The sequence below is a fragment of the Globicephala melas genome, chromosome 7 (genome assembly GCF_963455315.2).
Source record: "Globicephala melas chromosome 7, mGloMel1.2, whole genome shotgun sequence".
In the NCBI taxonomy this organism is placed as follows: Eukaryota; Metazoa; Chordata; class Mammalia; order Artiodactyla; family Delphinidae; genus Globicephala; species Globicephala melas.
The window spans coordinates 66,183,228-66,198,066 of NC_083320.1; the positions used below are offsets into that span (position 1 = coordinate 66,183,228).

General features: G+C 36.3%; 1 protein-coding gene across 7 annotated transcripts in view; it reads right to left on the reverse strand.

The window, feature by feature from the left end:
- Positions 1-14,839, reverse strand: part of SCN2A (sodium voltage-gated channel alpha subunit 2) — a 149,038-nt gene that overhangs the window by 55,512 nt on the left and 78,687 nt on the right. For all 7 annotated transcript variants that reach the window (XM_060302337.1, XM_060302334.1, XM_060302333.1 and 4 more), the window contains 2 exons: positions 9,698-10,045; positions 3,811-3,943 (listed from right to left, as the gene is read on the reverse strand). In XM_060302337.1, the coding sequence (XP_060158320.1) occupies positions 3,811-3,943; positions 9,698-10,045 (481 nt within the window). The remainder of the gene's footprint in view (positions 1-3,810; positions 3,944-9,697; positions 10,046-14,839) is intronic.

Consider the following 14,839-nt stretch of genomic DNA (forward strand, 5'->3'; position numbering starts at 1 on the left):
GTCAGTGTCACCAGTCTTAGTTAAAAAGTTTCTAGTTAAGCCTAATTAGATATAGGCCTGTATATTAAACTCAGCAGTATTCTTAATTTAACTAGATGGCACAAAAGAAGAGGAAATATCAAACCTAAGAAACTGAGAACTTCACTGTTTCACAAAATGGGACTTATGTACTACTGGTAAAATACAAGAGGAGCTTAGGTAGAACATATGTAGAATTCATAAATTTTAATGGTATGCATTTATTTTAATATATTAAAATGTGTAACTATCACACCAAACCTATGATATAAGATTTCATATAAAAATACATTTATTTTTAAAAAATACAATGATTTCAAAAAGAATTTCAACTAAATAATAGGAGAGAAAAGACAGAAATGCACAGATCTATAAGGTGATACTATAAATACTGAAACTTTGTAAACAATGGCAAATAATTTGGGAGAATTAGGAAGTGGGTAATTATCTGCTCTTTTCCTTTGGTATATTTCTCTCTTAATCAACTCTTGAGTGAGAAAAGAATTCAGAAGTTGTTGTTTTCTGCCAATATCATTGCTGCACTCTGTTACCTGCTCTGCCAAATGTAAGACCATCATCGATTAGCACTAAAATAGAGGAAAAGATTCTTTGTTCATCCATAGCATGACTCTGGTTGGTCACTTTAGTATTACTACTGTGGCAACTGGACTATCCCTCCAAACCTGGTACAGTTTACTAAGAATTAAACTTTTCAAGAGAGTTTATGCAATGGACAAACATGACCATAGGTAGTGATTTTTGCTTTGCTGATAAACATTCACTACCAATATTATAAAGTTTACTATTTCCCTAAAGTAAATTAATTTCCTTATTATTTTTAACAGAATTCCATGAGATGTAGATTCTTCAATTGTCTCTTTATATACTGAAATTCTTCAAGCACCCAGCTTATTTCCTTTTCTCTTAAATGTAATTTTGTAAACAGTAAACAATAGTTGAATTGTAAATCAGAAGAAAAATATAAATATAGTTATTATGCACTGTTTTGTAGAAGCTTTTAAGACTCCCGAATAAACTCATATTTATACTGAAGGTAAAAAGGCTTTACTACTTACAGTAAATAACAAAAGAGAATTGAAAAAGCTCTTTGCCTGTGTACAGTCAGAATAAGTATTTTTTAAAATGTTACTTGTAATTTAGCAGATAAAGAGAAGCAAATAGAAACTGTGTGGAAAAAAGTAAATCAGAGAAAAGTTCAAAATGCAGCCAGTGTTGCTCGTCTTGACACCAGGAAAAAGTGGAGCGGAGTTGTTAAAGTCTAAAATAAAATCATTCAATTATTCATGCTAAAAAATAAAAAAGAATATCACACTTTGAAACAAAACAAAGCACTCAGGGAGAACTACAGCCACGTCTCCATTTTTCCTGGGTGGGTTATCCACACTGAAAATCATTTACAGCCCAGTTTAGATCTTTTGCTGGCTCCCCTCAATTCCTCCGTGCTTGTACCTCACCCTCCCACCACCTTCCCAAGGATTTGACCTGGAAACATTTCCATATGGTTTTTGCATTTAAAAAACTTGAAAAGCAAACAATTCATTTTTCCTTATCTCCTACAGTGTCATTAAGTAGGAGGCCATTCATTCATTGCCTGGACAATGGAGACTTAGCTGTAGTTCAAAAGAAGGAAAACAAAAGCTGCCAGCCTGGATCAACAAGCCTGGTTCCAAAAAGGAAAGGTGAACTAAACCATGATTAGACATAGAAGGAAGGATCTCCAAATAAACAGATTATGTCAACCTAAGACACCTTTCCACTGTTATTAGGAACAAAAAAGGATTATATTAAAGACAGCTCTAGTTGCATGTATATGCTATGTACTGCTAACAACAAGCCTTGATTAATGTCAGATTCAAAATGTTTAGATATAATCGAATAAAAAAAAGTAGGCTTTGCATTCTACACAACCAATGAAAAACAGAATGAAAACTCAGCCATTTTTCCCCACATAAATATAAAGTTAAAAGCTCTGCAGATATTAAAACCAAACACTCAGTCTCCTGCTTCCTAAGTTACACTTATCTCTAGGACATCCTTTTCATTCTAAGCAAGTCCATGAGACACATTTGCATGGAGGGCGACGTGGGTGCACTCATTTTTAACTCCGTATCTTAATTAGTGGACAAGTCCAATCTTGTGGTGGTGGATTGATGTTTTTTAAGTAATTTCTTAAGTTAGCCCAAACTTAATGCTATCAGAAGTTCAAAGTAGGACTGTTAATTTAGACTTACCCTGTCTCCTTCTCTACTTCTCGCTTTAGGGAGCAGACATGCTGCTGACATCGGTAGCAGAACCACTGGCAGCTTCCTCTCAGTGGTTTTGCTATGGCAAGGAGCAGAAGACCAGAGAATCTTCAAAAGATTTACCTGGAGGGACAGGGAGGAGCAAGCTACTGGCAGCTGGGGGGGGAGAGGGAGTGCAAGCTAACGCAGGCGAGGTTGGGGAAGAACGTACTGAGTTTAATATTCCATAGAAATCAGTGAAAAGATTTCTGATATTGCATTAGGACATTATGAAAATTGGGTCCTGCAGTAACTGACATGGCTGTGATATGTAAGGCCATCTACACTGTGAGATTTTCCTAGCTGTGACTTTTAGGCTTTTGGTACTGATATTAGTATCACGGGATCTTTGCCTTCAGACTGGAAAATAATTATTGCAAGAATCTATCCAGTGTCAAGAGAAACTATAACTAACAGGAAGAAAGGCATAAGCACATGTTCGTGCTCTCTCCTTCATTCTCCATCTTTCTTTTTCCTTTGACACATCTACACACACACACAAACACACACACACTTCGGAGGGGAAGAAAAGGGAGGGGTTATAAAAGAGAAAAGGAGAGAAGGGGAAAGGACAGCAAGGGAGGAGGATAGAATATATTTTACATGAAAGTATTTTCCAAGTAGCTGAAGTGGATGATGTTTGAATTCACTTACAGTATGGAAAGGCACAAACATGTGAATTAACAAAACAACAATAAAACAACCAATAATAATATTTATTGACTGTCTTCTACATGCCAGGTGCTTCTACATACATAGGTACTTTATATATGAGGCGTTATTTAATCTTTACAACAACTTTAATCTAAACGTCATTATCCACACTTTACTGATGAAGAAACAAGTGTAGAGTCTCAAGCTAACACACAGAGCCAATGATTGAGCGCAAATCAAGCTGTCCTCAAAGTCTTTATTTTGGAATTATAAGACCCAGACCTCTAAACAATATATTCACTACTCACATATAATCTGCAACTAAAGAGAAAGCTGAGATATTGTAATATCTGATCAGAGAGAGACAAAAGTAGTTTTACAAAATTTTGAAAACTTTGCTTCAAAGAGGTTAATATCAAACCCTAATTCTCATTTTTTCATTTATACATCTGGTTAAATCAAAAGAGTTTATAGCTTGAGTCTCAAGCAGTTAATACAATTTAAATGGGTTAGCATCACCATAAAAATAAACATTTATCATTACATTCCTTTTTATGTCATGCACATAAGAAGCTTCAACAACTTAGAACTTAATCTACCAAAGTGGTATTCCAAGTATACCTTGAATTTGCAGTAGATTCCTGGAGGCTAAATGTAAAAATCTGTATGAGACAATAGAATCCATGTGTTGTACATGGATTTTACTTTTATTTAGTAAAAGACATAATGATGATTTGGTGTCAAGTCAGGAAGAATTTTCTTGGAACTTATGAGAGTTTTTTTCATCATTACCAGAGCACCGCAAAGTAATTGTGCTGTAAGACTTTTGACATACCTTCCATGGTGTTGGTCAAAATACTAGCCATACTCGTTGCTCTTTGCTTTGCTGTAGGATCTTCCAACAGATCCATGGAAACATGATAAGAACTGGACCGTCTCTTTCTTATTTCCGTTTCAGTAGTCGTGCCCTAAAAAAAATTTCATATGAAATAACTATTATTTTTAAGGGTAGCAAAATCCAAAGTGTTCCTGTAATAGGTGTTACTTAACTAAGTATTCACCATGCTTTCTCAGATGTAAACAGCTCATTAAGACATTGCTGGAATCATCATTCTTGGAAGTGTTTAAAAGCCCATGATATTCTCAGCTTTCAGGGATGCCTGGGTTTGTGATCAAGATGGACTTTTCTAATTCTTCCATCTTGGAGCTTTGGGCTGGAGGGATCATGCCTATTACAGGATAGATAACCTTTTAGCATTTCAGCCAGTCCTATCTAGGACTTCAAACTGAAGCATATCACTCCTTGATTTACTCACAGGTTGAGCTATTAGATCTTTATGTATATACATTCATGTGGTTTAATGTATGAAAAGAACTTTAAAGGCTTCCCTAATATGTTCTCCTAAAATGAGAATTCCACTTTAAAATGCTTCTGTTCATTATAGACAGGTAACATTTCCCAACATCCTTAATAATAAAACTAATTTTTAGAACTATCTATAACTTTGTCTTACACTTACAAGACAACCCATCCTTGGCATTGAAACTCTAATTTAAGGCAAAACATCAGATTGGGGGGGGAGGGTCTTTGATTTTTAGCAATGTTGTAATGACTTGACATGTTTCTATTCCAAAATAAACTCAACAGAATTTCAATATGGGCAGAAATTTATTCCTACGTTAGGAGCTCAAATAATGAAGTTAATGGTCACAGGAAAAAAGGGCAAAACTCAAGCATTCCTAATGTGGGTCTGAGTGCTAATAAAAAAATAAGAAGTCACTTTTAGTTCTCTGAGGAGTTTCCTTATTTCTAAAACAGTAATATGAGTCCTGTTCATCTACTTTATTGTGCTATGAATATTTAACATTATTTTATTAACCTGCATGCCTCTAATGCATACATATCAAAAGCAGACTTTCCACTCAATTGATAGGACTGTCATTAATGGGAATAAACATTCATTTAGGTTGCTCTAAAATTAATTTTACTGTGAAAGAAAAGTAAAATTAATGAGAAAAGAAATAACCCCTCTCTGAAACTAAAGCTCTTTAAATCAAAAATTACCTCTCAGAATTTAAAATATTTTGCATTGTCAGAGAAAGGCAAAGTTGGAAGGAAAACATTGGGTCACTTATGAATTTGGTAAAGTAGCAGGATATGAAATTAATGCACAGAAATCTCTCATTCCTGTATACTAATTATGAAAAATCTGAAAGTGAAATTAAGAAAACACTCCCATTTACCATTGCAACAAAAAGAACACAATATCTAGGAATAAACCTACCTAAGGAGACAAAAGACCTGTATGCAGAAAATTATAAGACACTGATGAAAGCAATTAAAGATGATACAAATAGATGGAGAGATATACCATGTTCTTGGACTGGAAGACTCAACATTGTGAAAATGACTATACTTCCCAAAGCAATCTACAGATTCAATGTAATCCCTATCAAACTACCACTGGCATTTTTCACAGAACTAGAACAAAAAAATTCACAATTTGTACGGAAACACAGAAGACCCCAAATAGCCAAAGCAAACTTGAGAAAGAAAAACGGAGCTGGAGGAATCAGGCTCCCTGACTTATAGGAATCAGACTATACTACAAAGCTACAGTAATCAAGACAGTATGGTACTGGCACAAAAACAGAAATATTCATAACTGGAACAGGATAGAAAGCTCAGAGATAAACCCACGTACATATGGTCACCTTATTTTTGATAAAGGAGGCAAGAATATACAGTGGAGAAAAGACAGCCTCTTCAATAAGAGGTGCTGGGAAAACTGGACAGCTACATGTCAAAGTATGAAATTAGAACACTCCCTAACACCATACACAAAAATAAACTCAAAATGGATTAAAGACCTAAATGTAAGACCAGACACTATCAAACTCTTAGAGGAAAACATAGGCAGAACACTCTATGACATAAATCACAGCAAGATCCTTTCTGACCCACCTCCTAGAGAAATGGAAATAAAAACAAAAATAAACAAATGGGACCTAATGAAACTTAAAAGCTTTTGCACAGCAAAGGAAACCATAAACAAGATGAAAAGACAACCCTCAGAATGGGAGAAAATATTTGCAAATGAAGCAACTGACAAAGGATTAATCTCCAAAATTTACAAGCAGCTCATTCAGCTCAATATCAAAAAAACAAACAACCCAATCCAAAAATGGGCAGAAGACCTAAATAGACATTTCTCCAAAGAAGACATACAGATTGCCAACAAACACATGAAAGAATGCTCAACATCATTAATCATTAGAGAAATGCAAATCAAAACTACAATGAGATATCACCTCACACCGGTCAGAATGGCCATCATCAAAAAATCTACAAACAATAAATGCTGGAGAGGGTGTGGAGAAAAGGGAGCCCTCCTGCACTGTTGGTGGGAATGTAAATTGATAGAGCCACTATGGAGAACCATATGGAGGTTCCTTAAACAACTAAAAATAGAACTACCATACAACCCAGCAATCCCACTACTGGGCATATACCCTGATAAAACCATAATTCAAAAAGAGTCATGTACCACAATGTTCATTGCAGCTCTATTTACAATAGCCAGGACATGGAAGCAAGCTAAGTGTCCTCTGACAGATGAATGGATAAAGAAGATGTGGCCCATATATACAATGGAATATTACTCAGCCACAAAAAGAAACAAAGTTGAGTTATTTGTAGTGAGGTGGATGCACCTAGAGTCTGTCATACAGAGTGAAGTAAGTCAGAAAGAGAAAAACAAACACTGTATGCTAACACATATATATGGAATCTAAAAAAAAAAAATGGTCATGAAGACCCTAGGGGCAAGATGGGAATAAAGATGCAGACCTACTGGAGGATATGGGGAGGGGGAAGGGTAAGCTGGGACAAAGTGAGAGAGTGGCATGGACATATATACACTACCAAATGTAAAATAGATAGCTAGTGGGAAGCAGCCGCATAGCACAGGGAGATCAGCTCTGTGCTTTGTGACCACCTAGAGGGGTGGGATAGGGAGGGTGAGAGGGAGGGAGACGCAAGAGGGAAGAGATATGGGAATATATGTATATGTATAACTGATTCACTTTGTTATAAAGCAGAAACTAACACACCATTGTAAAGCAATTATACTCCAATAAAGATGTTAAAACGAAAAGAAAGAAAGAAAGGAAGGAAGGAAGAAAGAAAGAAAGAAAAAATAGGGTCGCTTAAAGGTCATCTAGTCACTTCTGCTCTATATAAAATTATATGTGTAATCCTATATCTGTCTAATTTTTAGTGCTAGATTCCAAAATCTCTAATGATATTACCAAGGAAATTCTTTCTTAAGTTACATTGCTTCAGTTGAATTTATGTGTAAAGTGTAGGATATTGTGTGCTTTGGAGGGTGGCATTTGTTTGCAGCTCTTTATTTTCTGTTCTCTTTTCCTCTCTGCAGTCTTGCAAAGTCCCTTCTTTGGCCTGCACTTTCAGCTCATGTGACACCATATGTTGCAGCTCATGTTGCAGTGCCCTGCCTCACACCTGACTGTAGCACTGAAGGATGGACACAAGGCAGCAGGAAATAGAGATCACACTAGGCTTTGTTTCAAACTGCCCCAATTTGCCTTCAGAGATTATCCCACCCTCTCTGATTGGTAATTATTGATAAATGCTAAATATCTTCTGACAGACTTACATTCTCTTTGTATTTATGCAAAGAAGTTGTGGATTTATTTTTGTTTGTTCAATTAACCTTTATCAAGATCAGTGATACTCATACTTTATTATGTGTAAGAACCATGTGAGATACTTTTCAAGGAAGAAGAAATTTCTGATCTTGCTCTCCTCGGCCTTTTGGTCTGAGTAAGTGTGGGCCCAGAAATCTCCATTTCTTTCTTTAAACCACTTTATTGAGGTATTATCAACATGTAAAAAGCTGTATATATTTCAGGTACGCAACTTGATGAGTTTGGGGATAAGTATACACCCATGAACCATCACCACCGTCAGGTCATAAACATTTCCATCACCTTCTAAAGTTTCCTTCCACTCCTCGTATTATTGTTGTTGTTGCTATTTGGGGTAAGAACACTTAACATGAGATCTACCTTCTTAGCAAATTTTAAATTTACAATTCAGTATTGTTAGCTCTAGGTCCTATACTATATAGTAACATATCCAGAATTTATTTATCTTGCATAAATGAAATTTTGGACTCTGTGGTCATCAAACTCAGAGAAGCAGAGAGTAGAATGGTGGTTGCCAGGGGTGGAGGGAGGGGGAAATGAGGAATTTCCACTTTGAAAAGTATCCCACGGAATTCTGATGTAAGTAGTCTGAGGATGAAATATATTTTGAGATACACTGGGTTAAAATGAAAGTTTTTGTTTCCTTGGCCATGTCTTCTTTTCCATTTAAGAAAATTAATGGGAGGTAATATTGCAATACGCATAGAATGTAGGTTCAGTAGTCAGCATACCTGGGGTCAAACCCTAGCTCCACCATGCACAGGCCTCAGTTTCCTCCTTATAAAATGAGGATAATATTAGTAACTACAATAAAGGGCTGTTGTGAGGACTAAATGAATTAATGCACGTAAAGTGTTCTGGACAGTATCTAGTACATAGTTAGCCATGATTATTTTTTAAGAGAAGTTGACATTCCCTTTGCATTCGTCCAGTTTCTTTCACAACAGAGTTCTACTTTTTTCATGATTTGATCTGACTCCAGGATACCTGGACATTTCTCTGGGAGAAAGTGGTGGGGAGAGGCTATGTGAAAAAAGTGAAGATCAGTGGCTATGTCTATAATCCAAGGTAAGAATCTCCTCTATTAGGTGACTGAAAGCTGACTCCATATGATTTTAATGTAGCTTAAAGAGCTCGTCCAACTATAATGAGTAGAATTGTGTAAAAAAAAAAAAATCATACTGAGAAGATTTTAATATGACTCTGTAAGCTATAAAGTATAACTAATGACATTGCTAGAATATATTTATATTGGCAAATGAAATCTTATTTAATACCAAACTTAAAAAGCACCTATGTTTTACAAAGGAAATGTCAATAACATATCCCTGTAAGTGTCTGGTATTTAGTTGAAACCCTTTTTCATATGCATGATTTAGGGCCACTATGTTAATTAAAAAATTCATGACGGTAATATAAAAATTGAAATCTGCCCTAACAATTACAACACATGACTTTACCAGGTACTTCGAGTGGCTTCTTTACCACAAAGATGTACAATGGTCATCTGGGTGCTAAAAATGTTACAGCACTCTGACCTTCCAAGAGGAAGAATGTTGCATTGCAGGATTTAGATGTATTTAGTAATACTATCTACTTCAAGTGGAAGTATCAAGTTCTTCTTTTAAAGGAACAGAGATAACAAGATCCTTAAGATAAGTATTTATATCACTTCTTGCATTTACTTTGCTTATATTAACTAATCATAATGAATCATAAATTGTTGCTATACTTTTTGGCAAGTTTCATTCTGTAGTAATAATGTAATGATGAAGGAATACTTCTAATTATAGTCTATGAGACCCAACCTACGTTTTTAATTCATTTGAGAAAAGTCTGAATTGAACAATTTGACAAAATAAGTTCATAACTTATTTCGGCCTTTGAACGTTAGACTCCGTAAAATTCACACGTGTGGATATCGAAACCCATTCCTGCCTGCAACCAGCCACAGCTCCCTCGCCAACAGCTGCAGGTTTCACTGGCCTCACCTCTGGCAGGAGCTGTCCAGCGGGAGATGTGAGAGCAGAAGGGCCCCCGACGAGGGAGACCACGCCGTTGCAATCCACAGCACTGTGCATCTTCCCGTTCACGGGCAGAACGGGGAGCACCCTGGAGGCGCGGCTGGCCTGGCTGACGTTGCTGGGGCGCCGCTCCCCGTGTCTGTGCGGCACAAACAGAGAGTCTCTTCTGCTGTCATTGTCTTCGAAGGTGCTGTGCTCATCATCGGCAAAGTCATTCTCAGAGCCAATATCCTTGGCTCGACCTCTGAAGCTGAAAAGGCTCGCCCTACTGTTGCGTCTTGGAGAGAAAAGGGAGCCACGGATGCTCAATAAAGACTATCAATAACAAGAAAGGAAACAAACAAAAAACAGATGAACAGAATTAAGTGCTGGTGTCCTGAACAATATGAGCCTGGACTCTTCATTTCATAGCTGTTGACTCACCAAAGGTAAGGCATTGGACAGGTGGAAGCAAGGGCTCCTGTGGCAACTGCTGGTGGGGTTCTGGCACTTTCTACAAGGTACAGGTCTTTTGTTTTGCTCTCCCTTTTCCTCCTTTCCTTGATTTTCATCTTCTGAGCTCTCATTTTCTACCATTTTCTTCTACTTTACCCATGACTTCAGATAGTCATAAGTACCCCCCCCAAAGACTGTTTTGTCTCATTTCTGGCACCTAGAACTGAAATCTTTGCTAGACCCTTCTCTAGAAACTATTCTTATTTAACAATCCAGTGGAAAGCAATTAAGTACACAACTAAGTTTTGATCCTTTGAAGCCAAAACTACACCAGTAAGAGTTCACTAGTGCCCACACCCAGATGCAGATCTCACCACCAAGGAAAATAAAACCAATCTTGCTAGTAGGTCTGTTTAATTATAGTACAAGGAGCAACTTCTCTCCTTCCCTTTGCATATTTTATAACAGTCCTCATGAATAATTTAAACAAATCTAGCTGAAAGAACTGTACGATTCATTCCCTGATTTTCACTCTTCTGTCTCAAGAAATCTAAAGAGCACCATATTTACAAACCTGGTCTTCACTAAGTATCTGGTCAAAACCATTTGACAATTTTCTAGATGACTACAATGTCACTGTTATCATTCAGTTTACTTTGATTCTCAAACATAGTACCATTGAGCACAACGAATCATTTCCTGTTTATTACTAGTCTATTTTTACAACCTCACTCTAGTGAGCACTTGTTTCTGTTTGTCCAATACCCATTTGTTCTTTTTCTGTTGACAGTACCCCGATTATCTCCCAGAACTACCCCCCAGGCAAGACCATGGCCCAGGTCTAGTCAATGAGTGTATTCCATGCCTCTGGCCATAGAGCCTGGTTTGAAAATGGGAAGGAAACCCTGCATGGTCCCTTGACAGCCACCAATTTCTTGTACAATTGTTGAGAAAGAGGTGCATTTTCGATTGAGGTTGCTAAAAAATATTGAATGTAAGTTTGGAGCCATGGTGGGCATCTTATCAGCATATTGGAGGAACCTGGAGATGTGGAGTAATACTTGGCCCTGATAACATGTTTTGAGCCTTTGCATCTAGCTGTGCCTAAAGCTACTCATTGATATCATTTATATAATTTAATCCTCTTTTTTGCTTAAGCTGGCTTAAGTTGGATTTCTATAATTATTAATAGAATACCAACTTTATCATTTAACCATTACTAGTTTCATCTTTTTATCTCCAAAGGATTTAAAGCTAACTAAAATTATTATTTTGTACCTATATATTTTTAACATTCCCTGACTAATAAGTATACACTTAATTTTATTTTCAGCTAAAGAATGATTTTCTCAATAACATCTATAAACATCTATAAAATGTCTATGATCTTTAAACACTATCTTATGTTATATGATCTTATTCATTATTTACAGAAACACATCTAAGAATACGGATCTGCTCCCACAGCAGAACTTATTTCTTCTTTTCCTATACCCATGTTTTATCATCCTGTTATCAACTTCATTATTCTTTTCTTTTATTGTTTCCATATGAGTATTATTTTTTTTTCTATTTTTTAATATTTATTTATTTATTTGGCTGTGCTGGGTCTTAGTTGCAGCACACAGTATCCCTGACCAGGGATCAAACCCGGGCCCTGTGCATTGGGAGTGTGGAGTCTTAACCACTGGACCACCAGGGAAGTCCCCAATACGAGTATTTTTTAAACTTCTCCTACACTATCCAATTTCTTTCATGTCTCCTTTCTCTCCCTTCACAAGGGACTTTAAATTAGCTATAAGGACATAACAGTTACAGAATTTCTGACCTACTGGTTATCATTACCTCAAAAAGAAGCCAGATAAGAAATGCTTGGCAATAAGAAATAAAGTAGAAATTATGTATACGTACCACTCTTAGTAAGAGTTTTTATTTTAACTACAAGTACTCCCCTCAATTAGAGCCAATAGAAGGGCTGGAGAGAAATGTTATTAAATTGCACACAGTGTTTCTCAAAGTTCAAAGGTGAATTATGCCACACAAGAGCATAGTTTACATATGGCAGCTGTATGAAAAATGATTGTTTCCCATCCGTTAGCATCAACTTCCACTGTTTACATTGATTACATAAATCCATAGCAATCAAACGCTATGCCACAAATAGAGGATGGACAGTAAGAAAAAAATCTGCCATACCAAATGGATCTCTAAAAACTCCTCGTTTATCACAAATATGGAGGGAAATAATAACTTCAGAAAGTCAACAGTATCTTATAAAGGCTTCAAAATACAATATTCAGGTTGTCCTGAGACGTCATTAGAGATTGCAATCTTGACTTTCTTCTTTCCCTTCTCCCACACTAACAAGTCATATTGAAGTCTAAAAAATATTTCATACAATCCACCTACTCTACTGAGAAAATTATAATCCTATGATAAAAGTATACATTATATTTTTTTCAATATGAAAGTAGAAATGGTTACCAACACAGTTGCCTATCATGTCACTACAAAACAATAGTTTTTAATACTTTGGGGCCTTAGGCCCTTGAAAAATCTAACAAAAGCTATGGACCCTTCATCACTGTACCCAGGTTAAGAACCTGGTTCACTATTTTCAGTAGTACTTACAGGGTCTTGCAAAGTGGGATTAATATGATTTCAGCATCCCTCCCTTTCTTCTTCTTCCTTTATCCCTCTCTCTCTCTGTGCCTCTCCATTGCCCTCTCCATCTTCTTAGTTACTTGTCTACTTCTTTATCAGATAAAAATCTTTAGTTCTATTTTTATACACACACCACTTCAGAAGCAAATATCAATTTGAGCCAGATATTACATGTTGTATGAGTGATCACCTATAATGCCCAACTAGGAAGCAGAGGTTTTAAGAAGACAGTATGGGGAAAATGTTACGTCTTTGGACAAAATTTACAGAAACAGATGGGATAGAGCCTAACATTTTCAGACTTTACTATTTTGCCTAGAATTAGTTCTATAGGACTTGAAATGAAGCAAATTGGAATAACTCTGTGGTATCTGTTGGTTTGCAGTTCAGATTTAGGTAGTTTTTCCTCAGGTAAGTTACTTTCCTTCTTTCCTCCTTCCCTCCTTCTCCTTTTCCCTTCCTTCAAAATAAACAATGCTCTAAAAAGGGGATTTGATTTTTAAAAATTCACATTTATTAAGATTAGTATCTCCACTAATGTAATCATAATGATTGTGACAACAACATGAATAGGGGTAAGTAAATGTTGATATTTATTTAAAAACAAATTCTACTTCAAATTTGAATTCAACCTCACTAAGCCTTTAATTTATCCTATCTTATAATGTTACCTGGACTTGGAATGAATCAGGCTGACATAAAAATTTATATGTATTAAACATAAGGCTATGTGAGACTGTGTATACTAAAAAATGTACAAAGAGCATGTATAATCCTAAATATACGTATCTTTTAAATGAAATCAAATTGTAAATTTCCTCAACAGTTTCTTAAGATTTTTAAAAATATTTTAATTTCTTTTATTATTATTATTTTAAAAAAATTTTTTGGCCATGCCACATGGCATGTGGTGTCTTAGTCCCTTGACCAGGGATCGGACCTGCACCTGGCTGCATTGGAAGGTGAAGTCTTAACCACTGGACTGCCAGGGAAAAAAAAGATTTTTTTTTAAAGATATTCTTTCTAGTCAGCCTGATACAGTGGAAAGTTCAAGGGTATCAGTGTCAGGCCAAATCTGAATGCCGCTTCAACCTTTTAATAACCAGATGACATTGGGCAATTATTTAACTTCACTGAGCCTAAAAAATAGTGAAAGTAGTACTATGCAGGGCTGTTAACATTAATTATGGTAGAGTAAGAAGAATGCCAAGCACAAAACAGGCACTCAGCGAAGAATACCAGCCTTCCCCTGTCTTCACATCTGCAGATTGGGGATGAAGATTATAGTACAACCCTAGGGCTGCAGTGAGTGGCTTCAAGTAGAAATGCACCACCTAGGTGTTAGCTATTATCACTGTTATCGGTGTTGTTCAAACTGTGACTGTTAACTGTATGGATATTAAGCTTTCACTACTGAAAAACTGTATTTCTGGTAATTCTCTTGGTAATTTCAAAGACAATTAAGGATCCTAAATTTCAAAGTTTCAGCAGCTTGTGTTGGTACATAAGCCAGAAGCATCTAGATATCATTTTCTACACTATGTAAGCCAAGATATTCTTTTCATGCAAGTCTCATTAAACATGAGACAAAGATAATCAAGAGCAATTAAGCACAACTGTTTACTTAGTGTCATAAATCTTCTTCAGTGCATGTCTACCTAAAATTTTTGATTACATTTTTAGAAAAATTTTGCTTCGGTTTCCCTTGAAACAAGGACACGAAGAATACACTCCTCATATGAAGTTCACACATGCAGGGGAACAACTGCACAGATGGTCTGAAAGAATCCACTCTTCACTTTTAGGAACCTGTCACTCAGAAAACCTACAATTCACTGGGTCCAGGCACCACAGCTAAGAAGGGACAGTAATCATCTGCTGATTATTCCTCATGTAGAAAACTGCCCTGAGAAGTCTCAGAATCACAAGCCTTCCCAAGCCCAGTGGGATCTATGCTCTAAAAATGCGTTCCTGAATTCCAAAAAGTCGTAAAACTCACAAATTCCTTGA